Here is a 25,451-nt window from a genome sequence, read left to right as displayed (position 1 = left end):
TTCTTCTTGTTCATTTTTATTTCCATTTTCATCTTCATCTATTCCTCCTTTCTCTTTCTTTCCAGCGCAATTGCTGAATCCCAGCTGCAGTGTGAACACCTACTTACATATATTCGTCCCCTTGCGTCCACATGGGGATTGTTATACATACTGTAGGTACTAGTACGGAGTTAGTAATCGGAGAGGCCAAGGCTTAAAGGGCGTATTATACAAGCAAAGAAGCTTTTAACCTCTGTTTTCCAACGGACAACGGTGCTTCAATCGGCGACAGTTCGACGGCGCGAAATGCCGAGTATCTGAATGTCGCTGGAAGACAGCAGAGCGAGGCCCTGGGTATTGCGGGTATTGCGGCTGATCTTCCATCTCGCCCTTATAAATTCAAGGAGATAAGCTCTGTTCCGCTTAAATGTTGACGCTGGCGCAGTGCTAAACGCCTACACGCGGGACGGACATAGGGTATTATGGGCTTGTTGACCTGACTCAGTTACCAATAATGGTACTACGACAAGACATGGAATAACACGATACCATCGGATTTAATTCAGCAGTTGGCTGCAGCAACCATTGTATCTCTATATTTAGCCAAAAACTTATATACACAACAAGCATTTTATCAAATCCATACTCATACTCCAGCGTCATCCACTCTTTCTCCTCTACGTCACGTCTATCATCAGTATCATCACCCCAATATAGCCACACAAACTCCAACAACAAGATCAAAGCTCCATCAACGCCAGCCATCTTCTAGGATATCGACAAACATTCTATAAATCAAAGCTAACAACAGGGTATACTTTCGAAACTATTCATAGCCCCCCATCCCCCGAAACTCCCCCATTCAATAATACTCTGGTAACCCGCTCTTCGAAAAATCAGGAACGTCCGTATCACAATTAAAATTCCTCTCCCACGCCTTCTGCGGCAGCACGCCCGCCTGCATACCAGCCTTGTAGCTCCACTGCGGCGAGCTCTCCGTCTGCCACGTCCAGTACCACCAGCCCAGCCCCTTCTCGAAGCTGTACATCTGCGCCTCTGCAAACATCGTCAGGAACTGCTTGTACTCGGAGCTCCACTTACTCGCGTCCGCATTGGCCTGGTCGCACGAGCACTGACTGTTCTTGGTCGGGCAGTCTGGCGTCAGGATCGCCGTGCTTGCATTGCCCGTGTTGAGCGTGCCCTCCCAGCGGTTGCCCTGGCCGACGTTTGTGACATACTGCGCGCAGTCGGTGTCTGCCTGAGACCATTCGGCAAACTGCGTTGGCCCGTAGCCTGTGCGCGTGTCCTGGCTCTGCTCGGCTTGCTGCGTCCACCCCTGGCATGCGTACTGGACCTTCTTCTGGTGCGTAAAGTCGATCTGGTTCTGGTTGAAAATTACGTATTGGTGGACATCCAGCACCAGGCCATCGTAGCCCTGCATCAGGCCTTGCCAGTTGTTCAGACCCATAAAGCCGTCGCCAAAGATGACCAAGCCGTTGTAACCGTTTTTGCGGACCATTTTGAAGGCTGTTTCCGTCCAGTTGACAACGGTACTGGCCTTGAGGAAAGTCATGCGCGGCTCGTTGGCCAGGCCATAGTGTGTGATGATGTTCTTATATCTGTCTTGCGCGAAGAACTGGGAGAGGCTGTTGTGGATATCAAGCGACCGCTCTGCGTTTAGGTTCCCGTTCGTACCATTGAGCCAGCCGATCGAGCCCTGTCTGCCGCTATGATTCCATCCGTTTTGGCTCCCTGGCAAGCCATGTAGGTCAAGGTTGACCCGAAGGCCATACTTTCTGGCCCATTCGATACCGCGTAGAAGATATCGCCATGAGGTTCGGTAGATATACTGGTCGCCGTCATAGACCTTAACGGCCCAATATGAGAACGGGATCCGGACGTGATCCAAGCCAGCATTGGCAATGTCTTGGAACGTGCTCTCGGTAACAAATGTGTTATAGTGGTTTTCTATTGTGCTCGCAGCCTGGGATCCAAGATGCGCGCATAGCGTCCACTCGTCTACCACCCCAGCGCTAAGAGGATAGTTGAAGAGGGACGGTGTGATAAAAGGCTCAATGGATAGCCATCCTCCCAAATTCACACCTCTGGCGGGGGTCTTTGAGTAGCTTCCCCACGGCTTGTTCAGAGCAGGTACATTATCGTTTGCCTGTGCGGAATCATCCCAGCTTGAGTCAAGACCCATGATGGGAAGGCCTCCAACCATCACATCCGTGAACGTAGTGTTGAAATCCTCTGTGCTTGCCCAAGTGGTAGGGTCTAGATATGTGTTTATCCACTTGGCCGGCACGTCGCTATTGCTCGCACTGGGCCCAGACGAGTTGCTGTTGCTTCCAGAGTTGTGTTTGGAGCCGACAACTGCTGCCACGATGATGATGATCAGAAGAATAACGGCACAGATGCCCCCTATGATCCCTAGAAACGCCCTGTTAGTGAGCGCTCGGCGTGATAGAAGGAGTCCAGCGCACTGCCCCGGTTTGCACTTACATTTTTTTCTCTTAGACCATGTTTTCTTTTTCTTCTTCTCCGGCTGACTATACAAGTCTTCCTTTCTTAGGCTATCATAACTGCCGTCTCGGGAATGGTTCCCGTTCCCCCAGCCTCCAAATCCAAATGTCCATCCTTTAGATCTCCCCTCCTCCATTACCGCTCCGCTAACAACTCTGGACTTTTTCTTCTGTCGGCCGGGTTTATGGTATTTCTTTGGTATTATCACAGGTTCCGTCTCTGGGTCTGGGCTCGGCGACCTGTCTCTTGCTCTTGTCCGCCGCTGCTCTCGTTCTCTTTCTCGTTGTCTTTCTCGCTCCCACTCCATTTCCCGTTCCCTGTCCCGATCTCTTTCTGCCTCTCTTTCTCGTCGTCGTTCTCGTTCCCGCCGCTGCTGTCTCTCCAGGCGCTCTCGGGCTCTCTCGTCGTGCCCTTCTCCACGCTCTCGATCCCGTTTTCTCCGCTCTCGTTCGGCTTGTCTTTGTTGTCTCACATTATCTTGGTTTAGTTGCGCCAGCGCCCCCGCCGAGAGCGACTGTGATCTGCTGCGTCTGTCGGCTCTTCCCTCATCGGCGCTGCTCGCCCCTCTCCGCGTCCGCGACTCTTTTTTCCGCGGTCGGTCTCTTCTGGACGATTCGCCGCGTGCGCTGCGGTTGCGGCTGCGGTGCGCACGTGGTATTTCGGTGTCGCTCATCGTGATATTTTGACCGAGCTACGGCTCGCGAGGTTGCAGGAGGCAAAACACATTAGCTGCTACGGATTAAGCGCCCAAGCAGAACAAAATAAATAACAGGGAAAGCATTTGAACAATCTACAAGCCACAAAACACTGCCATTACGACCCGTGTTAACCGATATCCACGTCACTGATTTGGGTTTGCGGTCAGCTTGCCAAGTTTAGCGGTTTGTTGGCAGGGCAACGTCCCACAATTCGGAGACTCGGCCGGGAGGGCGGCACCAGGCACGGAAGCGGCACGCCGGATCGAAGAGCTGCAAAGTCTATAATAAACACCTGAATCATTGATTGATTGCAGTGGCGGCTTCTAACTCTGAAGAGTAATTCAATAACGCCATGCGATTACCTTTGGGCGTGTGCGCATTGTTGGGAGTTAATAATAGCCTTCTGGTACTGCGATGAATACTGCGTTTATTGTGTCGACTATGGAGAAGCCCACTATTGCCTTGGCTTTGCAAGGAACGGTCTTGGCGAAATAGAGAGATACGAGTACCTGCCAAGTAGGTAGTAAACAAAGCAATTATGCGCTGGCATAGCCCCTCGTATAGGTAGTAAAAATAGTGTTCCTAACTTATAGGCAGGATTTTCAAGAAACACATTATTATCTATTTTCTAATACGGGGGTACGTAGTGTTACGAAGATTCTACGTATATTGATCTCGCTTTAAGGCCTTTCCTTAAAGCAATGGGAAAAATAAAGCGTATTCTACTGTCCGCATTGCACTTTCGCGTGCCAAGGGGGTTCCTGGAGAAATGTCTTTCAGTAACTCCTCTGGTGAGATTCTTACATCTCTAAATAGACTTGCAGCAGAAAATTTGTTTTTCAAGTATTTGTACGGATATAGTCGCCAGAAAACGAAGTGGCGCCTAATAAGTAGGCTTGCCTCTTACAATAAAGAGGCGCTTTGTTCCAACTCTCATAAAATTCATCCACTATCTGAACATGGTCTTGCACTGCTGCTGGTTTTTATTTATTTACTTCTTGCCTAACGCCCGCCTGCATCAAACGGTTTAACCGTTGGCGATATTATAATGTAGCGTGGAAGAGAAGTGAGTCTCGGGGGTGGAGTATAAAGGCTATGAAGCAAGATCTGCAAAGCTCGGCGAGATATTAATAGAAAGAAGCCCTTACAGCTCAAGTTTGAGACTTCTGGGGAGATTAAAACTGCTATGAAGATGCCTTTAGGACCCAAAGCGCAGCCTCGCAGCCTATGTTGGAATAGAAATGAGCTTCTGGGGGATTAAAAATGCTGTGAAATTAGAGCGACTGCATATGTACGCCACTGCTTTCGGCCCTGACACTCAGCTTGATTACATAATGCCGATACTCCATACTTACCCCATACTTGCCCTGTACCTCGACGCTACCAGCATTCTGCCGGCTCCAACCCCGCGACAGGCCGCAGCAAACCGAGCGCCCTGCCATTGTCCGTCTAAACCGACGACGACCGATGATAATTGCTTGGTCCCGGGCAGCGCAATGCCTTCTGTCCCGTATCCCTTCACTCTTCTCTAATTGTCGTTTAGAGCAGCAGAAAAATTGATCTCCAGGCCAGCCATGAACCGTCAGGCCGTTCGTCACTTGAAGGGAGCGCTGGCGCATCCCCGAGCTCCTCAATCAATATCTTTGAACCTGGCACGATGCTATTCCACACACCCGCCGAATGCGAAGCTGAATCTGCCGATTGATTACTCGACAACTCCTCTGCTGGCTCACACATCAGAGGCCGCGAAGAGGAACAAGGAGATCCCGTCCGATGTCCTCCATGGCGCGACCAAGAAGATGAACCTCTTCCAGGCCATCAACGACGCGCTGAACACCGCTTTATTAGAGGATGAGACGGTTTCCGTATTTGGCGAGGATGTTGCCTTTGGCGGTGTCTTTCGATGCACCATGAAGCTGGCCGAAACACACGGAGCCGACAGGGTGTTCAACACGCCACTGACGGAGCAGGGCATTCTGGGCTTTGCCGTCGGTATGGCCGTTGAAGGAATGCGGCCTGTTGCCGAGATCCAGTTTGCCGACTACGTCTTCCCTGCCTTTGACCAGATTGTCAATGAGGCGGCAAAGAAGCGATATTACGAGGGTACCAATGGACGAAGCGCTGGAGGCATGACTGTGCGCATGCCCTGCGGAACCGTCGGCCATGGTGGATTGTACCACTCTCAGTCTCCAGAGGCCCTGTTTACTCATGTTCCTGGTTTCAGAGTGATCATGCCTCGATCTCCTTTACAAGCTAAGGGATTATTATTAGCTGCCATCCGAAGCAACGACCCTTGCATTTTCATGGAGCCCAAGATCTTGTACCGAGCGGCAGTAGAAGAGGTCCCCGTAGCAGCCTACGAACTGCCTCTGTCTAAAGCAGAAGTCCTGAAAGAGGGCAAGGATGTCACAATAATCTCCTACGGCCAACCGCTATATAACTGCATGTCAGCAATTAAGCAGATCGAGCAGGATCTGGGTGTCTCTGTCGAGCTGATTGACCTGCGGACCATCTACCCCTGGGACAAGAAGACTGTCTTTGAGAGTGTGCGAAAGACTGGAAGGGTCTTGGTTGTCCACGAGTCCATGGTGAATGCTGGCGTTGGTGCCGAGGTGGCTGCGGCCATTCAAGAGAACCCTGATACCTTTAATAGGCTGGAAGCTCCCGTGGCCCGTGTTGCTGGATGGAGTATCCATAACCCGTTGATGTTTGAGAAGTTCCACGTTCCGGATATTGCAAGTGAGTATTATTCTCCTTAAACTGAGAGAGAGTTGATTACTGACAGGGTTGCTTTCTAGGAATTTACGACAGTATTAAAAAGACAGTGCAGTATTAAGGAAGAGATGAGCGAGCAACGTATATTTATGTATGAATGGCCTAGAGATTTCTTTTCTAGCATAGTGTGAATAATAGAAATAAAGTGCTACACGGTTAAACTATTCATATTGCGAGTGAAGACCATTCCCTTCACCTTTGGATTACGCCCAAAGACCGGCGCTTCGTCGCAATGTTCAGCGCTCCCATGAGGTGGATAAAGCTTGTGCGCAACTTCAAGATATATCTTCTCAATTGGATCACGTCTCTTCAACTTTTTGGTTCCTTTTACTCTCCTACCACTAGAAATGCAGCGGTATTGGTAACATGGTACGTTTTATCCAGTAAACGACTCCAGCGGCGGCCACGTACCCCGCTAGCGATTTGATATGGAGACGGACTGCCCCTCGTGCTTTGGCGCCCCGCCCAAAGCTGCCTCAACTCCTAATAGACCTCCCCTGTATGCGGTGTGCGTCAACGCTCCCTAAAAGTGCTGTTTGTTTCCCGAGATTGCTTCCCAGATCCCCGTGTGCCAGATACCAGAGCCAAAGATACAGAATGTCACACATCGAGACTGTTTCTGCCTTTGTGGAGGGAGCCCCTCCTGGAGAGGTAAAGCTGCGCCTGATCCCGTCCATCCACGCGTCATAGCTAACTCCTGATGCTGGTCCATAGCTCGCAGATGTCGTTGCCGGTACGAAGCACACCGATTCTAATTGAGAGACACCGAATCACCATTAACGCGCGAATCTACAGACATCAAGGCCCTGACCTCCGAGCCCAACATTGTTGCGGAGCTGACGCCGGCGTTTGAGAAGTACAACGAAGAGCAGTTTATCACACTGAAGCTGCCGGGAAGCAGCCAGCCGGTACGACCGAGAATAAATGGAAAGATATACGCTATATTCATAGAAGGAGGCTAACTTGCCGGGAAAGGTCTTGATCAGCTCACACAATTCTCTGGGCGGCGGCCGATACTACGATGTTGAGAGCTCCTCTAGCTTCGAAGTTGACCATGCGTCTCAGGCATGTTGAAAGACGAGCAATTATAATAGAGGGGTATGGACTAATTGGGGTTATAGAAAGCCAGTGCGGTGCAGAGCCATGTCCTGGAAGGACCACAAGCAGACCTGGTGTGAGTTCTCAGCGACGAATCGACAAAGGCGTAATCCGAGGTTAGCTAACGGCATGACAGCAAGTCGACACTGAAAAGCTTAGGAGCCTACGTGAAAGAGCACTTCCCCAACGCTTCTCTTGGCGTATACCCCATTGAATCCGACTCCAAGCTTGCCATTATCGTCGTTGCAAACAAGTACAGCCCTAACAACTTCTGGTACGGGAACACCCTCAGTGACATCACAGCATCTACGCGAAAAAAGTATGAATACTGACAGCTCTCTCGCAGGAATGGCCGATGGAGATCACTATACATTTTCGACCCAAGCTCCGGAAGTCTCGAGGGCTCGATCAAGGTCGACGTGCACTACTACGAAGACGGCAACGTGCGACTGCTCACCAACAAGCCCACACACGCATCCATCCCCTCTGGCACAGGCGCAGGCATTGCCAAGGAGATTGCGTCGACGGAGAAGAAGTACCAAGAGGATCTCAACAAGAGCTTTGTGAGCCTGAGCGAGGGCGCATTCAAGGGTCTGCGACGACAACTGCCGGTGACGAGACAAAAGATTGAGTGGGACCGCGTGACTGGTTACCGCTTGGGACAGGACATTGGAGGTGGCAGCTCAAAGCGATGATGTATTTGTTTGTTTAAGTGTTTTTTCCCGCCATTTTCCAGGCCATTTAAGAAGACGAAGCTCCAAGTTAAAGATGTAGCATTGATTGATTAATAGAGATGCGAGAATGATATGAGCCATGAACTGAGAGCATCCTCTGCTAGCTGTATCTGGCTACCTTGCCTTGCACATGCTGCCACTTTACCCCTGCGCGTTAGCTACACTAAGCTATAGAGTAGTGTCACGAGAGACTGTTCCTTTGTCTTCCGTCTGACTGCATGGAGTATCCGTGGAATGAGAGGGAAACTGCTACAAATATTCCCTGATTGGTAGAATGGCCGAGCCAAGACCAAGACAATGTTAGGTCCGGAGTATTATTTTAGACAAAGCACTACTATTAGGGGAGGCAATTTCTGGGGTAGACAGCGGCCCCATTCCCGAGGTTATCGGAATCAGGAATCGGCATATATATATAGAAAGGACTAGAAGGAGGTTATTGCAGATCTATATAGAAAGCAGAGGGAGAATAGAAGAGAAGACAGCAGAAAAAAAAACAATGGCTTGGATGGAGAGTCGTTAGCCGTGAGCAAGTCCCGGAGGCGTGAGAGGGGAAGGGGGGAAGGCCGGACGCTAAGATGAGCCCACTTGCGACTTTTGGGCTATGGGTGTGAATGGCTTAGATAAGGCTGCGAGGCGTTCCTATTGCGTAGTGTATTGTATGTATTGTATTATTCTGGTGTCAATCATGTGCCTCTCTCCGACAATACATAGCCCGAGGTTGAGATAGAGTTGCTCGGTGCTTTGGTACGGTAGAGGCCCTTGCTGCAGTGGAGCAGGTCTGTCTTGATGAAGCCATTTCCTGGTATAGATCTGTCTCAGAGGGAAGACGTTACGTCTATCTATTATGTACAGTACAGTGCTGTATTACCTGGGATAGTACAGCAGTAATATGGATCGTCTCATCTTAGGAGAACGCATGGAAACAGGGTCGTGTAAGTGGAATTGCGCAGGGGACAAGCATCGATTACTAGCAGGTAGACGCCGTAGTCCCAGTACCACCCGAACTTTCAAGGCATTGATGTCAAAAGGCTGCGTGGTGTGGCCTCCCGCTCACACACATGCGACCGAGTGTCCGTGTTTGATCATGAAAAGTGCCGCGCGTGGCTTTTTCCCAGGCAGTTGGCAGCCAAGGAATACAGGATGGAAGCTGTATTCGGAGGTGCGCAACAACAAGTTGATCCGTGCTGAGCCGTTGAGCAAAATCAGTCGACGGCCCTCGCTCGAGGCGAATCAGAGCAGCCCAGGCGGTAATTTTGCTGCCGCTGATTGGCGCCGCCACACCCCTGCGGACCCAACGGATTTGCTGCTTCCGATGGCGCCAGCCTAGCCGGACGAGAAGGCTAGCTGGCATTTTTGGAGCGACGCCATGGGCAAGGCCAATTTGTCGTGGTACCTTTTCGTACTCGCATCGGCGCTTTCTGCCTCTTCTTCTTTTTTCCCACCGTCCCTTTTATTGACCGACTTTGCTAATTCACGTCTCCTTCGAGGTGCTTTTCCCTTCCTTCCTTTTCCCTCTTGCATATCCATTCTTGTGGCCCGCGCATTCTTTCATTCTTTCTCAGTATCTCTCTCCTAATACCAGCAATTAGAAAAAAGCACCTTTTGCTTCCAATTCGCCCACCATGTCTAAGGAGTACACCTACCAGGATGTTGCTGAGCACAACACCAAGAAGGACATCTTCGTCGTGATCCACGACAAGGTCTACAACTGCAGCAAGTTCATCGACGAGCACCCGTACGTTCTGCCTGCCTTCCATGCCAATGCGTCGACCGCTATACCCCTCCTTGTTCCTGGACCCCTCAAAAGAGGAGGGGGGAATAGGGATGCGAATCTTGGAGAATTAAGTAATGGCTGACCTTTTTTTTTCTCCTATCTAGTGGTGGTGAGGAGGTTCTGCTCGATGTCGCCGGTCAGGATGCCACCGAGGCTTTCGAGGATGTCGGCCACAGCGACGAGGCTCGCGAGACTCTCGCGCAGCTGCACGTTGGCGATCTGAAGCGCCAGGTATGCGCCACCCATGACTCCTATTCGCGACACATGTGAAAAAAAAAAAAAAAAAAACGCCCACTAACACTGACTCTCTCCAGCCTGGCGACCCTGTCCCCAAAGCCCACACCAACACCTACTCCGCCAACAACGGCTCCACCACCACTGGCGGCGGCTTCGGCATCTACAGCGTTGTCGCCATTGGTGGTCTCCTCGCCTACCTCGCCTTCCAGTACTTCCAGGCTGAGGCCGAGGCCAAGGCTCAGTCCGCCTAATCGCACCACACCCATATGAATGATATGAATTCAACCCTCGTTTACGGGATATAGAGTAAACGAAGGGGAGAAAAAAACGACGACAAATGCACGGGCTAGCGCTTCAGTGCATATGCTAAAAGGGGGACAAGAAATGATACCGCTGGGGAAGAGATAATTTGTGTCATCTTGGTGCTGTTTTCAACCACGCAAATGTCTTACGGAGAAGGGATCTGGGATTTTTTAATGAGCGTGGCAAGTATAGATGGCGTAGTGTCTACTATTTTCAGGCACTAGACAATCCGGAGTCATTGTTACGGGAAATAGATGATGCCTTTTAAAGGAAATATACAGGGCTAGATATCTATGATAATCAATTTTCGATTGCCAATGCGCGCATAATCACAATCACACTCAAGCTCACATCCATTTAGTAGATTGGCGAAATGCGGGGGAACAGATGAGGGACGTTGACATGCCTCGGGACTGGCATTTGAAGACGTCATATAAAGGCGCTGGTACTGCAGAGACAAGCCTTTTGCCGAGTACGAGTATCGGATGAAACCCCCTGGTCTCGAGCCTGTGTTTGCGTGGCATTCTCAACACTTTTTAGAAGGGAATCAGCACTCAACCTTATCCTTACTCATACTTTACCAGAAGCACCAGCCACAGTGCGCCACACCATGCCGGGTTTCCCTTCAGCCTCGCCCTCGCCGTGCCGGAACAAGCTCGATGCCTTCAAACCTTGTCCATCAACCATCACAACTCCCTCTTTTCTCTTTCTCAGCCTCTACGATACTGCAGTCGCTGCTAGGCTCATTCTGCCAAAACAATGTCGTCGTATCTAGAGAAGCAGTCCTCCGTCTTCAGAGGCAGTCTCGCCTCGGCCGCGTCCAAGCTTTCGAACCCGTCCAGCATCAAGGCCGCGACGGCCGCATCTCTCGCTCCGCCATCGCCATCGCCCTCGGCCGCCTCAGATAGCAATACGCCGACGTCGAAAAGGAAGCGGGATGTAGCGCCGGACGTGCCGTTCTCGCAGCCGCAGCTGACGGGCTACGGCGCTGAGGTCAAGACGCAGATGACGTTTGCGGTGGACTACCTGAAGAAGAAGGGCGATGCCAAGACCATCACGGACATCATCGACCACCTGAGTCTGAGGAACTACACGGAGGAGCACAAGAAGGAGCTGATGGAGGGGCTGAGGGGGCATCCGAGGGTGGAGTGGAAGCCGGATCCCAGTCTGAGCGAGCAGACGTGGAAGACGGGCACGTACAAGCACCGGCCCATCATCCCGGGGGTCAGGGACGCCACGTCGCTGCTGGCGCATCTGCAGCGCAAGACGGACGCCTCGGGCGTGTCGGTCAAGGACCTCAAGGACGGCTGGCCCGACTGCGAGGACACGCTGGCGAAGCTGGAGAAGGAGCACAAGGTGCTGGTGGTGCGCACCAAGAAGGACAATTTCCCGCGCTACGTCTGGGCCGACGACGCGTCCCTGCACAACCCGGTCGAGCCGGAGTTCCAGGCCATGTGGCGCCGCGTGCAGCTGCCCAGCCTGGACGAGATGCATCGCAAGCTGGTGAGCGTGGGACAGAAGCCGACGAGCGACGACCCGCGCAAGGCGGCGGTGACGACGAAGCCCAAGCAGCAGAAGAAGAGGGCTGGCAAGCGCATCGGAAAGGCGACGAATACGCACATGACGCATTTGCTCAACGATTACAGCGGAATGAGGCGGTGATTTTCCTCAGTCGGGCTGAAAAACTGTGGGATGCTGAAAATTGGGTGTACATCATGATGAGTATGGGGGGGAAAATCAGCGGAAAAAAAAGAAAGTATAATTACGGGGGCACACGGCGAAATGCTTTTCTTTTCTCCTTCTTTTTATGCCCTTTTCATTTTGTCCATTTATTTCACCCGATTAAGTTCGGAGAATGAAAAAGGGGGACAAAAGGGGGGAACCAAGAGAGAAACAGAAAAAAAAACCACAAAGATTGCAGAAATTTGGGCTTACGGCTGGCTGGACTGCCGGGCAAAGGGAGGGTTCATTAGACGACGGAGTTTTATGGAGTTTTATTGCGTTGGGCCTTTTTCTTTTTCTTTTTCTTTTTTTTTTTTTTTTTTTTTGGTTGTTTTGCTGCTTTTTTTGCTTTGTTTTTTTTTTTTTTTTTTTTTTTTTTTTTATTTGACGAAAGACAAAAAGAAACAAACCCGATTTTTGAATCGAAACGCCTTTTGAGAATGCATGAGAAGGCGCTGGGGATTAATACATACATACAGATATATATACACAAGGTATCTTTCTAGCAGTTCAAGATAGAGCAATGAAATACATATTATTCTCTTTTTTTTTCCCCTTTTCTCTTTTACAAGTTCACCTTGCAATCCCTTTTTATTATTCATTGCGACGTTGGACTGCATTCATATAGGTAATTAAGGAAAAAACCAAGTTGATCAAGATTAACGGATTGCCAGGCCGCTGCCATGCCATAATATAGTATACGCCTTGAAAACTCCCTCCCGCATGTGAACACCTAGTTGTATATATCGCCCTTCAAAAACAAATCAGAGCCACCCAAGACCATGATAAAACCTTATATAAGAGACAGAAAAAAGAAAAAGAAAAAAGCTCAGTAGAGGATATCAAGGGGGTACAATGCACTAGAGAAAAGAAAAAGAAAAAAAAAACAATAAGAGCAAGCTTCTTCACAGACCCTCGCCCGCCAGCCGTATCTTCTCAAACAAGCTCTCAAAGACATGGGCCTCCTGATAGCCTCCGACCTTGTACCGGTCCTGCACCATCACGCACGGCACGGCCTCGACGCCCATGACATCCCTCGCCGCCTGGGCCACGGCATCGAGCCTCCTGCCCGCCTCCTCATCCTCCAGGCCGGACCGCACAACCGCCTCGGGAATGCCCGCGGCCACGCCCACGGTGACCAGCCAGGCATCGTCGCCGAGGTCGCGCCCGTCCTCAAAGTGGCCCTGGTACAGCTGCTCGACGACGCCGGACTGGCCCGCTGGGCCGAGCTCGCGTAGGGCGACGGCGATGAGGCGGTGGGCGGTGCGGGTGTTGCCGGTGACGCCGCGGATGGAGAAGGCGATGTCGTGCTTGGCGCCGGCGACTTGGATGCGGGAGAGGAAGTTTGGGTTGAGGGACTCGAGGCGGTCGTAGATGCCGCGCTTTTCGACGCCGTCTGGACAAAACGTGTTAGTGGTTTCGGTGCGTTGCAAGCAAAAGTGTATATATGCTGCTGTGTGGGTCGCTACTGGAGGAGGGCAAAGGGGAATGTGCCATTGCCTAAATGAAATGCATATGCGGGTGTGTGCCGCACTGCAGGTGATAGTTGATTGTGGTGGAGTTGGGATGGGCGGTGATGAGGTCATGATGCTTCATGTCGATGTGATGTGTAATGAAATTCTGGGGTCGAGTGAGACGAGTGCCATGTGCATCAATCCACGCATGCATGCACTCATTCACTCACTCACTCACTCACTCACTCATTCTCACTTCAAAGCATCTCAAAAAAGGAAAATCAAATGAAAACAAGGGGAAACAAGGGAAACAAGGGCAAAACATACGCTTCGCCATCGTCGGCGCAATGTAATACGGCCTGAACATGGCCTCAAAGCGCACCTCGGGATGCTCGTCTCGGTAGCGCTGCATCAGCGCCTCCAGGCTGTGCTTCTCGATGAAACACCACGGACACAGCAGATCCATGTAAATATCCAGCCGGATCAGCCCTCCGGCGCCGCGGCTCGTGGCCAGGCCCGCCGCCATCTTCTCGCGTCGCAGCGCCGCCGCGGTTGGTTTCCTGCTGGCCGACGGCAGCGGCTGTCGCTCGTGGCGGTGGTGATGGTGATGGTTGTGGTGGTGGTGATGGTGCCGAGCGTCGTCGGTGATGTGCAGGTGGTGGGTTTGCGGTCGTTGCTGCTGCGGAGGAGGGAGGCTGGGAAGAGGCGACGCCGCAGCACTCATTGTAAAAAAATGAAAGAATGGTAATTTGTCAAAAAAAAAAAAAAAGTCAAGGTTCTTTTTTTTTTGTTGGCTTTTTGAGCCACGGGATTTAGTTCCTCTTTCCGAATCGCTTCCTCGGTAAGTGATGCTGCTTGTCAAGCTCGGTTGCGGTACACTAGCAGTAAAAAAGACGTTTCTTTCTTCTGGGTATAATACGCAGTGCGAAAAAGAAGAAGAAGAAGAAGAAGAAAGAAGAAAGAGAGTCAAAACTCAAAGGAGTGCTGAGAAATAGAAACGAAAAGAATAAGAGTAAAAAAGGAAATGGAGATGGAGATGAATTAGAAATCTAGCAACTCCTTCCTTCGTTCCTTGGGCCCGCCGCTCCCACGTCTGGGGTTGATGGTTTGCTTCTTATACCGCTTCCCTCGTTTTGAATATGCGACACACTGACACGGCCTGCAAGCCTCGGTTTACCCGCTCGGCAGTCTTAGTCAGGTCTTTTCAATCGTCGGAATCAACCCTGTGTCGCTGGGTGTATGCGAATCCCAGAGTTGAAGAAATAAAAAGAGGGACAGAGGAGCAGCAACGGGCGCGATCCGCCACAAAGATTTCAAATAGCCCAAGCAGCAGTGGAATCGAGGCTCCAACGATTCCTAAAGAAGGTTCCCTAAAGAAGAAAATGTGCCAAGCCTAAACAGTAGTACCGGCAAGACGGAGTATTTATCTGGAGGCCTATAATAAGCTCTCTCTCGTATAGGGCGAGGCGACGGAGAATATTCCTGGCTTATTCCTTTCTTTCTTTTCTTTTCTTTTTGGCGAGATGGCCGAAAAATCGCTGTAGATGCTTTCCGATGCACGATATATGGATGGGATACAGGAGAAGAAGAAAAGAGGAGTTGTAAGACAAAGTAAAAAAAAAAAAAATGAAAAGAGCAGAAAAGAGGAATCGAAAACTAAAAAGGAAGAGAGGAAGAGGCGCAACTCGGACCCAGGCCGGGAGGGATTTGCCCGAGCTTGGGCTCTATTCCAGCTGAAATCGCGACACTAACTTGATTTGATTATTGATTAGAATCTCTCCGCCCAAGCAGAAGCCTGCGGTGACTTTTGACACCGCGGCTCTGCGTATTCCTACAACTACCAGTCGTATTTCGCATTGCTACCATCTAACTACTATTACTATCCAGTATTCAATCTGTTTCTATCGCCATTTTTTGAAGCCAGAATAAGCCGGGGAATATGGAGACCAGACTGCCGAATGCCACCTCGGGGCTCGGCGTATTATACGACGCTCCTGGTAGCGGGCTTAATGCGATTCCCCCGAACAAGCAAATACTATTTCATCGGCATGGGAAGCGAGAAGCAGCGACAGCGACGAGAGCAAGAGAGCCAAGAAGAGAAAAAGGGTAACAAAGACGAGCGTGAAAGTTGCGGAGTGTGGGAAGAAAAGCGACTTATTGCGTTTGAATACTAATCTTGGATTACTGATCCGATCGCCGCCCTCTTCTCATTCAGTGCTAGCAGTTCCTACTCGCACGAATCGGTGCGTGATACGGCCGAAACGGGCATTGGCTGACTTTGTGGAAATCCCTTGCTTTTTACGGTTACGAGTCCTTTGTTGATTCGAGGTCCAGCAGAGAAATTGTGCTGTTGACAGCTGCTAGTACTTACATTGATGTTGTACATTGAGTTTCTGCTCTGCTCTGATGTCCGACGGGAGGTTCCGCACCAGCCTTTTTTGTATATTGTAATCATGGTAATCAGAATTACTGCAATGGGGTCCCTTTTTTCCTTTCTTCTGTCAATGATTAAGTTTTGTTCATATAAGCTTACATAACTCTCAGCTTCTTCCCTTTGATGCTAGTATGCGCCGCTGACCATTTTGATCTAGTATTCTTGAATTAAACCCTCCCCCTTGCCCATCTGTCATCGAACCAATGCATGCAGCTAGGCGATGCTACCTGGGCAATGCAAGTAGATAGTTCGTCAGGGAGAATAAGAGCAGAGAAGGGTTGAGATGTGGCCCTGGCCTTCAAATGTGATCCTAGACGGAGCTGAATGGATCCTCGCTCCCAGCTTTGTCCGTTGTACAGCCCGTCAGTCTGTCTCAGCATCTTCCGTTTCGGATTTTTTGACGTAACGCCACGGAGTTCAGCTCACCTGTCTTACGGGGAAATTACCAAATCTTTGCTATTCTTGAAAGGCCCTCTATAATACCTTAGTACCCAGGTAGTCTGCCCGCGACACTCCCCGATCCCCACCACTAACAAAATAAAGTGCGTACGAGTAATCAAGACTTGCCCAAAACAGCCTTCGGAAGTCGGTACCGAGACTCTTTTCCTTTCCCACGTTCCTATTGTGACAATAAGCATGTCAGTGCCCGTCAGGTATATTTCATGGAATGCCTGAACCGTTTCCTTTTCCCGGGAGTGTTATGGAGGGAGATACCCGACGTCCAGTCCGTTTACCTATACATAACTAAGATATCTAAGAAAAAGTGGTATCTGCTCCATACAATCAGGACCCATACCGGATGATACTGCCGCTTGAGGAAAAACCAAATAGACTGTGCTAGGGAATGGAGAGAGCGGATGCTACATCACCATGTAGTAGATAGACAATGATTACAAAATAGCCTCGTCAATAGATGCCCCAGATTACACTCGCGAGAAGGCCTTGTCCCAGGCCCGGTTCCATATAGTCGTCGAATAGGAGAGCTTCTTGGCCACACTGCGGCGCTCGAATAGTCCCGTCTTGGGAAAGCGTCGTCTCTATTCTTCTTTGCCCAAACTTCCTTGCTCAGTCGTATTACCTTAGTCCTTCTGGGATGGCTACTAATCAAAAAAAATATTGACGATAAAAGACTTTTCCACCATTAGTTCCTGTTCCCTATTTCTTGTCTTCCTCTTTATCCGCCCTCCTCCCGTTTTATTAATCTTTATCCGTTCAGGGCCATTCTCTCTTTTGACACCACTCAGATCATCCCAGTGTCAGGCTGATGCATGTCACCATGGCAAACTCAAAGTCTACGGGGCAGTTGATCACAAAACAAAAAAAAAAAAAAAAAAAAAAAAAAAAAAAAGACAAGGGAGCCACACATATCGTCACAATGAATCAATTGCGTAGTCGTAATGTATATCCGTACAATTTCTCGCGAAAGGGTGCGCCTTGTGCTATGCGCCCTGGTCTAAATAATGTGCCAACAGCCAAAGGAAAAAAAAGTGTCATCGAGGAGTGGTGTAGAGCCCTCCCGCCGTCTATAGGTTATTCCGTTTCCCAGTCCGGTGCTGAAATGCCGTCCCAAAAACAGGGGTGGGCGAGCGAATCGGTGTCCTTTCCTGCCCTCCTTTATATAAACTCCAGCCATTCTTCCCCTAGCCTCCCTTTGCGTGTTAATGAAAACGCTCGGTCCATAATCATCAAGTTTCCGGTCCGCCAATCTATCGCCCAAGGTCTATATGAGAGAACAAAGAAAACAAAGAAGAAAATAAGAAAACGAGGAAAACGAAAATGTGACAAGAGGGTTATGTAGAGCAGGCCCGCAGCGTACCTGAAAGCTGGTCTCTGCTCCACAAAGTTAGGAAAAGATAACGAGTCATACGCGTGGTTGATGTCAAAATTAGGGAAGTGATTATGGTGATGTGCGATGAATATGCACTAGATTTTTTCAATGGTGTTCGAGCTCCGAGCTAAGTGTTCTTCTGTCCTAGAGGTAGACAAAAGACAGGGGAAAAGGAAAAAGGACAAAAATTGTTAGTGTGCCAATGTCATGAGCGCGAAGAATGTCAGACTAAACATCAACGTGCCCTTATGAGCGACAATGATCCAATTACATGTGCACCATGCCAGGCTCGGCACTTTGCGGTCGTCGCATCTGTTGCGGTGCGCCATAGTACATCTGGCTCATTGAGGGATTAGGGGGGTAGCCATCAGGGTCGGGATAGACGTAGCTTCCCCCGTTATGAGATGGTGAAGAAGAATGAGGGGATTGCCAGCCAAGTTGTGACGCCATGTGAGGGCTGCCAACTGCGCTTCCAGAGGCACCAGCGTGCTGCTCCAAGTTGGGTTCCAAGGTTGGTGGAGGACCGTAGCCGGTAGGGTGCGAGGTCGGTCGGATCCCGCTGTTGTAGCTGGCGGCCGAGTTGGTCGAAGTCGGGCTGCCCACGCGCAAGTGAGGAGGAAGAGTGCCGCCCTGCGTCATGTACTGAGTAAAGTCCGCCTGGTGTCGGCCGAGGCCGTTGGCTCCAGAGAGGTCCATGGCAGGGGACATCATGGCGTGCTGGTTAGGTGATGGTGTTGTCAAGGGAGAGCCTTGATTGGACATGTGGTCGCCATCGGAGCGAGCTTGGCTTCCGTTCTTGACCCTGGAAGCTGCAAGTGCCGCCGCGGTAGCCGCCGCGGCCTCTTCGATAGTACCGGTGTGCTGGTTCTGATGACGTGTGAGGGTGGTGCGCCTCGTAAATGTCTTTTGGCAATCAGCGTAGGGGCACTTGTAAGGACGAGTTCCCGAGTGAGTTCTGCGGTGTCGGGCCAGCGAGCTGCTGTCACTGAATAGCTACATCATCGCAAGTCAGTTTTCTCCTGAGTTCAAAGCCTAGTAAGTGAATAGCTTACCTTGGCGCATGTCTCACAACGATGCGGCTTCTCGCCGGTGTGCACTCTTTGGTGAACAGTGAGAGCAGATCTTTGGATGAATCCCTTGTGGCATTTGGGATAGTCGCACACGTGAGGTCTGACTCCTGTGTGAATACGCTCTATGCACATGCTTATGTTAGAAAGACGACCTCATATGGTTCAATCGCACTCCTTGCTAGACTTACCATGGCGCGCAAGGTCGCTTCTTCTAGCGAAACCTTTACCGCAGGTACTGCAGGGGTATGCTTTAACAGGTGCTGTAGGAGCCTGCTGTTGCTGAGGCTGCTGAGGCATGTGATGCATAGCCATGCTTGGTACACCTCCCATGCCGGACATGTCCGTAAAGCCACCCATCTGCATAGCATTATGCATATGATTTTGCATCTGCATAGGAGTCTGCATGGCGGTTGGCGAGGGATAGGCGCGAGGCAGGCTGTGTGCGGAGTAAGAAGAATGCTCAGAAATGTGCGGTGATCCTGACCGGTCCAGCGCAGACTCATGTTTGACGAGGCCGAGGTGGTGATGCTGTTGGTGGTGATCGGCCATGCTTCCACCAAGCCCATGTGCCATGGCACCTCCTTTGTTGTTCAGCATGTTTGTGATATCCATGACCTCAGGCGAAGCCGAAGACATGACAGTATTCGGCCTTGCGGACGAAGAGAGCGTATGAGGTAACATCGTATAGAGGGCCAACGGGCGATGTATTAGAGCCAGCTTGACGTACTATAATGTTTTCAGTTAGTGGTGGGCTCAGCAGTGTAATAAATGTAGCTATATATGCAAATGCCTGGTATCATCGTCGACCAACCATGTGAAGCCATCGCGGAGACTTTATCCGCCACCAGATCAAACCTGGGCAGGAGTTGCAGGTTTCCAAAAGCTTGGGCCACCCACCAAGACTCCCAGGCGACGTTTAATCTATTCGGAAACGATGACCCGAGTAGGAAAAAGGAAAATTGAAATAAAAAAAAAAGGAGCAGCATTTACAACTTACCTTTCAAGATGCGAGGCTAAGATATGGGAATGAATGGGTTTCCAGCGAAGGGAGAGAAAAAACTTTCCTTCCTTCTTTTCCCGCTGTTGCACTCGGGTCGTCGCTTCCAGATTGGGATGGCTGAAATGGGCGCCGTTTTTATATGGGTTGCGAACCGTACTGTCACAACGTTTTCTGCACGGTTATGCGAGTCGATACCAGAAGCCAGACTTGTTCGCGGAGAGCTTTGCAATGGCTTGGAGTGAGTTGCCAGCGCGGGGCAGAGTCGCAGGATATATGTATGCAAGGGCCCGCAAGGTAGAGGACAACAGGACTCGGTACGCGAAGGCGCAAGAGATGCCAGGCAGTATTCGGGCAGGGGAGAAACGAGATCCGGCACGTTTCTTCAAATCGTAAGACGTGTTCGCATGCGAGACGGAAAGACCGATGCGTTTGCAGATGAAGAGCCGCTAAATTTGATACACGGGATTCGAAGGGAGGAAAAGGAGCCCGTCGGCAGATGAGTTTAGAGACGAGTCGAGTCGGCTTGTACAGCGGGAGGCAATGACCAGTTAGCGAGCGAGAGGGATCATAAGCCAGACCAGGGCATGTCTATGCAAACGGGCGCTTCGTTGAGGGTGTTTGCTGGGCTGTCGTCAAGGCTGTTGTCGTCTGTTCGGTCAGCCGCGTCGTGGGACGGTGGTGAGTTGGTTCAAGGCGCCGGGTGAGGGGCGTGGCAGGCGAAGTATGGAAGAAGAAGAAAAGAAGGGGAAAGGAAGGAAAAAGGAAAGGCAAGCTGAAGCAGAGATCCAGCCGCGGTGCAACCACGCGAGGCTTTGTAGGATGAAGTGCGGAAAGGGTGGGAAAATAGATTGAACGTCGGTGCCAAAATGTGGTCCTCTAAAAAGCAAGTGGCTTCTGGAACTGGCGAACGACGTAACTTTTTTTTTAGGGGCCCAGGCCTTTATGACAGGCTCTGGCGGCGTGCAGGGCGACAGCAGGGGGGGTGGCTTGTGGCGGGGCAGGGCCTGTATAGAAAGATGGAACAAAAAATCTCCTGGACCGGCTCACCCTTGCGCCGCGCCAGAGACTAGGGCCAAGGAAAAGGCAAACGGGGGGGTGCAGACAGGAGGACGGGTATACTTGGAGTAGGGCGTGCGCCAGGCTGCAGGAGGTACAGGTATACGAGTATAGGTAGGCACTGTATGTAGGGCAGCAAAGTAGAGAAATGAAAGGAAGCTGAAAGAGAGCAGAGGCAATCTCTCACCTGCGTCGAGTTTGCTTGGTGGTGGCGGGCGCTGTTGCGGCTCTCCAAAACGCAGTCGAGGTATGTATGCTTCAGTGCTCGAACCTCCTACGCAGTGCAGTTTGCCAATTGGTATATGAAAGCGCCTGAAATTGCGCCGCGCCGCGCTCTGTGCGTGTTTGAAAGCAGCTGTCTAGCTGTGTTTCATCTGCAGGATTTGTGTGATTTGTATGTAGGCAATGCCTGGTATCCCGTTGAAACCGCTTCCAGGCTGGAACGTGGACAGATTGGCGTGGGAAATGAGTAGCAAATTCGATGCTGTGGCCGCGAAGAGGTCCTGAACAGACGGATGGGAAACAAAGCAGTGCAGCGCAGTCTATTATAGCCAAGCAGCAGCACGCCGGAGAGGAGAGAAGGGGCGTAGAAAAGGTATGAGCCAGCACGATTGACAAACGATGTCTATCTTTTTGTTCGAAAGGAGTTGGTTGGAACACACATGCAGCATCTCGATCACTTCGCTCGCCTCGAGAAACGAGCAGAGGCAGGTTGGTCTGCCAGTGGAAATCACCTCCTCCGGACAGGTAGCCGGTACCTCCTCTTGCTTGACGGCCGGGCTGCCTGCCCCGTACACAGTACAGCGGCACTGGCGTCGGGACTTGGGCCAAAGCCAAAAAGTCTCACTCCACAGTGCTCCGATACAACCAGAAAAGATTCATTGCGGTGGGGAGCCGCCAGGCTCTTTTAGCGCAGCCTAGCCCAGCGCTAGGGCCACTGCGCAGCAAGGATCGACTGGCAGAGACCAATTGATGCCTCTTTGGGCGTTGCGGCGAACGAGGACTGGGAGCAGCGGTTACATGCGGTGTGCACAAGAGCTCCTAACGGAGGCATTGCGTGAATCAATCGATGCATTCTGACATACTTTGCATGTGTGCGTGTGCCTGTCCTGGATGGCTATTTTGGTTGGGAACCTTGGGCGTGTGCACGGCGTCTGCTTGGGAACTCGCCGTGTTAGTGCCTCATGTTTGGTTCTCGATATTAATAGCACCTTAGTACCTAGTACATTAGCAGTAGCAGCATCTGGCAGCAAGATCTTCTGCCACGCAAGTTGCTTGACAGAGCCGCTTGAAGGCCCTGGCTCAAGCCATGCCATGTCATGCCATGGTATGCCTGCCTGCCATGCCAGATTGATAGACCGCTGCTATGTACATGTGTATGTTTGCCGTGAAACAGCAGGGAATCGTCAATGGCCAAGTACACCAACTACTCTGTATCTCCTCATACTTGTACTATAGTAATTAATATTGATGCGTTTGAATGCACCTCATGTCGACTTCCTCAGTCTCCCTCTCCCTTGAAATTAAACAGCAAACAGTCCATACGCGCCGCATCCTATTTTCAGGAGTCGTCCGAGCCGTGTTCCACTCCGCTTCTTGCCCCGGCTGCCACTAGAGACTGACAGCCCATCCGTCATCTTACTTGTATATGTACACCTAAGTCTTAGCATCTTGGTGCCACATCCGCAGCCCGCTGCGCGCGGCGCTTCCGGTTGTTGCTTGGGTCTCACCCAGGCCATGCTTACCAGTAATACCTGGTATTACTACGAGTATTACTATACTACTACTGCCTATGTACGGTATTCTGCTAAGATGAGCACCTACACATCCATCTGGTGGGCAAATCCATGGATGTGACGTTGCAGAGCGCAAACAATTGCGTTTCTATTACAACTGAGGCGCCAACTAGGTATTAGCACATGCTTCATGCGAGGTTTCGGCGCAAGCAGGAGGAAATGCATCTGGCCTGCAGAAGCGTTCAAGCATATGCGCAACGCACGCAACTCACTTGCACAGTATGCACTATGCACCCGTACGGCGCAGTGCTGGGATTGGCGGGTGCGTTGTAATATTCCCCGGTCGAGCACCGTCAGGCGCATGACGGGAGCCGGAGACTGAACCCGACGAGTGCGTGTGCGTGCTGTGAGTGAGCGGGCGAGTGTGTGTGTCTGTGTGTGTGTGTGTGTGCCTCTCTCTCCTGGGGTGGTATTAGCCACCACCCAGATGGCCGGGAATGCTGCGAAATAGGCAGTGCTCCGGCGCCCATGCATCTCTTCATGAAAGAGCGTAGGGCTAGCCTTGCGCCGGCATCAGGATTTTTTTTGTCTAGCACCAGGCCAGCTTCATTTACACCCAAATAGGTTTCGTATTCCTACTCCTGCTAGTGCACGCTACCATTACATACAAGTATTAGATTATCCCTACTCCCTTGGTAGGGAGGCGCCAGCTTGCCTAGCAGCCAGCCATGAGCCACTTGGTCTCGGGATGTTAGACACAACTGCTACTAGCTGTAACTAGCTGTGCAAGATGCAGCAGAAAACCTGCATTGCAGCATTTCATTTCCCTCAGGTGCGCATGGCGGGCGATCAGTAGCGCCGTTCTACAAGGCCTCGGCCGGCTGGCAGAGATGTGCAGCCAATAGACGCACATGCTAGACGACGCCTCTTGGGCCTAAGGTTCACCCATGCCAATTATAGCAGTCTCCTCCTTCGAGTTATGCAATTGTCACCAGTTGGCGCAGGCCCAACAATAGGGATACATGATACACATTTGCGGAAATGATGTAATTCAGATTGACGCTCCGTTAGCCGCGATGATAATAGAAATAAGAGGTGGTACGTGCCACATGCCAACGCCAGTACAAAAGTGCTACCGACTAATACACGAGCTACTCTTTTGATAGACTATCTGAAACGAGTCGGAGGCAATCGCGGCTACGAAATAGGCGCTGCAAACAGAAATCTTGTCTGTCCATTGAAGCCAGCAAGCTGGTACTACGGCCGGCGTCACTTGATCCCCCATTCCTGCAAATTCTATTACGAGCAATCATGCAAAATAGGTCATGCTGCCGGACAGAGGCGCAGCACAGAGGGACGCCCCAGATGTACCGACTAGGTACCTTAGTACCCAGCCTTGTCTTTCGTTGAAACATACGAGTACCTGCACTAGGACCGGTAGAGTTCTTTGCCTGAGGCACAGTGGCCGAGCTAATGGCGCCACGTTATTTGAAGGGAGACGACAAAAAAAATCGGCCATTCTCGCAACCGCTTCATCGCAAAATCCTGTATTTGTCGTGCATATATCTGGTTACAGAACGGGCGCTTGTTCCAATGTCAGCGCACAATCGATGCTCACGCGATCCAAAAGGTACAGCATGCGTCGGCTTGTGGGCGCACGTTTCATCTTCGCCGCCCGCCATGGCGTCTGGCACACGGAATCGATCACATCTCTCATCCTAAATGAGATAAGATGGAGCGGCCCGCGCGTGCGGATAAGTGCGTACGCACCGTGCAATATACAAACTCAGCTCCGGGATCGAAACTGTTGGACCCAGATGTCCCGCCTAGTGGGCGACCACGCTGGCATCTCGCCACCGTGACATTCTCGACGGAGAGAAGCAAGTGTGTTTCGTATATGCACCAGGCCACGAGCCGACTGACCGTCCCTCTAGTGCTGCCCCATCGGTCGTTCGAGCAAACATTTGACATGCAAGTCTTAGGCGAAAAAAAAAAAAAAAAAAAAAAAAAAACGTGCTGTTGGACGCCGTCATCATCATGACAATACAAGCAGCAGCAGGAGAAATGGGTCACGCCGCTCTCCAGGCAGCGACGAGACGGCCAGAGGCGTGCTGAGAATGACCGCTTTTCGCAAGGCTTGCATGAAACACTCCACCCACCGCCCTTGACCTCGACCAACCACTCCGTAATGGTAAAAAGGCAAACGTGGCCGTGCAGTTGTTCCCTTTCTATTTCTCTCTCTCCCTCTTCTCTGGCCGCCGCCGCTGTCGCCGTTACGAGCCAGGGGTGGGCTGCAAAGAGTGCCGTTTCGTTTTCGCGACAGCGCCGTCTCCGCCTCTGGTTGGCTGCGAAGGAGTGGCCGATGGTCCATGCATCCCTGACGGAAATTGCTCTAGCCGTACGTGGCAGGATTCTGGAAATTCTCTCGGCTCAAGTCTCCCTCGACTCAGCTCCACTCTCCTGGCGATATCCTAGTCGCCAGCGACCGCTGGTAGGGATTGTCCAAGTGAGACAAGGCTTATCCCAGCCCCATGCATCTCCCTAACTAACTCCAGCTTTCCAACGAAGCCCGCCGTCACTAGCGGGACGCAAGTACGCACCAATATGGAGCAATATGCACAAATGAATAACGCTATGTGTGGTTCAGCACTGGGGTATTGTTCTCTGAGAGTTCGAGAAGCTCGAGTTTTGCCTAGGCCGCAGCCAATGAACCGAGGCGCCGCATGGCTGACGGAGCCAAATGCTACTGAGCAGATTAAGGATGGATAACTGGACACCTACTTACCTGTAGTAGGTAGTACGGTACAATTATCCTCCACCCCTTGCTGTCAATACCGGTGAGCGCTTGAGTATGATCATCATGATCGGCTACTGGCTTCCGTGATCCGTCGCAAGAACGCTACTAGTAGTACTAGCAATAACTCTTCTAGTACATGGCAATAGCCACAATTAACACCTCCACACAGCCTCCTCCTGCTCTTAAGCCCATATTTCCCTCTCTAGTCAACAATTCACACAGCGTGGCAG

The 25,451-nt window shown here is 51.1% G+C and overlaps 8 protein-coding genes across 8 annotated transcripts; 5 read left to right on the top strand and 3 right to left on the bottom strand.

The window, feature by feature from the left end:
* Positions 1–552: 552 nt before the first annotated feature.
* TrAFT101_002621 (uncharacterized protein) lies at positions 553–3,303 on the bottom strand. The gene is made up of 2 exons (XM_024909495.2): positions 2,485–3,303; positions 553–2,412 (listed from the first exon to the last, which is right to left on the bottom strand). The coding sequence occupies exons 1-2, from the start codon at positions 3,176–3,178 to the stop codon at positions 842–844; spliced, it is 2,265 nt and encodes a 754-aa protein (XP_024763744.2). The 5' UTR covers positions 3,179–3,303; the 3' UTR covers positions 553–841.
* A 1,316-nt stretch (positions 3,304–4,619) lies between these two features.
* On the top strand, positions 4,620–6,134 carry TrAFT101_002620 (uncharacterized protein). The gene is made up of 2 exons (XM_024910911.2): positions 4,620–5,942; positions 6,002–6,134. The coding sequence occupies exons 1-2, from the start codon at positions 4,778–4,780 to the stop codon at positions 6,037–6,039; spliced, it is 1,203 nt and encodes a 400-aa protein (XP_024763743.1). The 5' UTR covers positions 4,620–4,777; the 3' UTR covers positions 6,040–6,134.
* A 322-nt stretch (positions 6,135–6,456) lies between these two features.
* Positions 6,457–7,948, top strand: CAP1 (F-actin-capping protein subunit alpha). Its single transcript, XM_024907599.2, has 7 exons — positions 6,457–6,629; positions 6,693–6,711; positions 6,774–6,886; positions 6,954–7,043; positions 7,100–7,152; positions 7,213–7,350; positions 7,423–7,948. Exons 1-7 carry the CDS (start codon positions 6,480–6,482, stop codon positions 7,769–7,771), a joined length of 912 nt encoding a protein of 303 aa, XP_024763742.2. The 5' UTR covers positions 6,457–6,479; the 3' UTR covers positions 7,772–7,948.
* Positions 7,949–8,699: 751 nt separating this feature from the next.
* Positions 8,700–9,137, top strand: TrAFT101_002618 (uncharacterized protein; the record flags this gene model as incomplete). The annotated part of the gene is made up of 1 exon (XM_066126653.1): positions 8,700–9,137. The coding sequence occupies one exon, from the start codon at positions 8,700–8,702 to the stop codon at positions 9,135–9,137; it is 438 nt and encodes a 145-aa protein (XP_065982757.1).
* A 49-nt stretch (positions 9,138–9,186) lies between these two features.
* Positions 9,187–10,457, top strand: TrAFT101_002617 (uncharacterized protein). Its single transcript, XM_066126652.1, has 4 exons — positions 9,187–9,297; positions 9,400–9,545; positions 9,689–9,815; positions 9,899–10,457. Exons 2-4 carry the CDS (start codon positions 9,433–9,435, stop codon positions 10,070–10,072), a joined length of 414 nt encoding a protein of 137 aa, XP_065982756.1. The 5' UTR covers positions 9,187–9,297; positions 9,400–9,432; the 3' UTR covers positions 10,073–10,457.
* A 201-nt stretch (positions 10,458–10,658) lies between these two features.
* Positions 10,659–12,349, top strand: TrAFT101_002616 (uncharacterized protein). Its single transcript, XM_024907598.2, has one exon. It carries the CDS (start codon positions 10,884–10,886, stop codon positions 11,784–11,786), a length of 903 nt encoding a protein of 300 aa, XP_024763740.1. The 5' UTR covers positions 10,659–10,883; the 3' UTR covers positions 11,787–12,349.
* A 374-nt stretch (positions 12,350–12,723) lies between these two features.
* TrAFT101_002615 (uncharacterized protein) lies at positions 12,724–14,417 on the bottom strand. The gene is made up of 2 exons (XM_024899393.2): positions 13,628–14,417; positions 12,724–13,242 (listed from the first exon to the last, which is right to left on the bottom strand). The coding sequence occupies exons 1-2, from the start codon at positions 14,022–14,024 to the stop codon at positions 12,752–12,754; spliced, it is 888 nt and encodes a 295-aa protein (XP_024763739.2). The 5' UTR covers positions 14,025–14,417; the 3' UTR covers positions 12,724–12,751.
* A 2,665-nt stretch (positions 14,418–17,082) lies between these two features.
* On the bottom strand, positions 17,083–20,526 carry TrAFT101_002614 (uncharacterized protein). The gene is made up of 4 exons (XM_024903427.2): positions 19,630–20,526; positions 18,821–19,358; positions 18,615–18,754; positions 17,083–18,555 (listed from the first exon to the last, which is right to left on the bottom strand). The coding sequence occupies exons 2-4, from the start codon at positions 19,311–19,313 to the stop codon at positions 17,830–17,832; spliced, it is 1,359 nt and encodes a 452-aa protein (XP_024763736.2). The 5' UTR covers positions 19,314–19,358; positions 19,630–20,526; the 3' UTR covers positions 17,083–17,829.
* Between the last annotated feature and the right edge of the window lie 4,925 nt (positions 20,527–25,451).

The sequence above is a fragment of the Trichoderma asperellum genome, chromosome 2, assembly GCF_020647865.1.
Source record: "Trichoderma asperellum chromosome 2, complete sequence".
Taxonomy (NCBI): domain Eukaryota; kingdom Fungi; phylum Ascomycota; class Sordariomycetes; order Hypocreales; family Hypocreaceae; genus Trichoderma; species Trichoderma asperellum.
This window is presented reverse-complemented; position numbering and strand designations above follow the sequence as displayed.

Coding starts and splice junctions, on each gene's coding strand:
- TrAFT101_002621 (XM_024909495.2), bottom strand. CDS start 3,178: ATGAGCGACACCGAAATACCACGTGCGCACCGCAGCCGCAACCGCAGC. Junction 2,413..2,484: donor ATGGTCTAAGAGAAAAAAAT/GTAAGTGCAAAC, acceptor GGGCGTTTCTAG/GGATCATAGGGGGCATCTGT.
- TrAFT101_002620 (XM_024910911.2), top strand. CDS start 4,778: ATGAACCGTCAGGCCGTTCGTCACTTGAAGGGAGCGCTGGCGCATCCC. Junction 5,943..6,001: donor CCACGTTCCGGATATTGCAA/GTGAGTATTATT, acceptor GTTGCTTTCTAG/GAATTTACGACAGTATTAAA.
- CAP1 (XM_024907599.2), top strand. CDS start 6,480: ATGCGGTGTGCGTCAACGCTCCCTAAAAGTGCTGTTTGTTTCCCGAGA. Junction 7,044..7,099: donor AAGTTGACCATGCGTCTCAG/GCATGTTGAAAG, acceptor TTGGGGTTATAG/AAAGCCAGTGCGGTGCAGAG. Junction 7,153..7,212: donor GGACCACAAGCAGACCTGGT/GTGAGTTCTCAG, acceptor ACGGCATGACAG/CAAGTCGACACTGAAAAGCT.
- TrAFT101_002617 (XM_066126652.1), top strand. CDS start 9,433: ATGTCTAAGGAGTACACCTACCAGGATGTTGCTGAGCACAACACCAAG. Junction 9,546..9,688: donor AAGTTCATCGACGAGCACCC/GTACGTTCTGCC, acceptor TCTCCTATCTAG/TGGTGGTGAGGAGGTTCTGC. Junction 9,816..9,898: donor TTGGCGATCTGAAGCGCCAG/GTATGCGCCACC, acceptor GACTCTCTCCAG/CCTGGCGACCCTGTCCCCAA.
- TrAFT101_002616 (XM_024907598.2), top strand. CDS start 10,884: ATGTCGTCGTATCTAGAGAAGCAGTCCTCCGTCTTCAGAGGCAGTCTC.
- TrAFT101_002615 (XM_024899393.2), bottom strand. CDS start 14,024: ATGAGTGCTGCGGCGTCGCCTCTTCCCAGCCTCCCTCCTCCGCAGCAG. Junction 13,243..13,627: donor TGCGCCGACGATGGCGAAGC/GTATGTTTTGCC, acceptor CGTTTTGTCCAG/ACGGCGTCGAAAAGCGCGGC.
- TrAFT101_002614 (XM_024903427.2), bottom strand. CDS start 19,313: ATGTTACCTCATACGCTCTCTTCGTCCGCAAGGCCGAATACTGTCATG. Junction 18,755..18,820: donor AAGCGACCTTGCGCGCCATG/GTAAGTCTAGCA, acceptor GCATGTGCATAG/AGCGTATTCACACAGGAGTC. Junction 18,556..18,614: donor GTTGTGAGACATGCGCCAAG/GTAAGCTATTCA, acceptor GCGATGATGTAG/CTATTCAGTGACAGCAGCTC.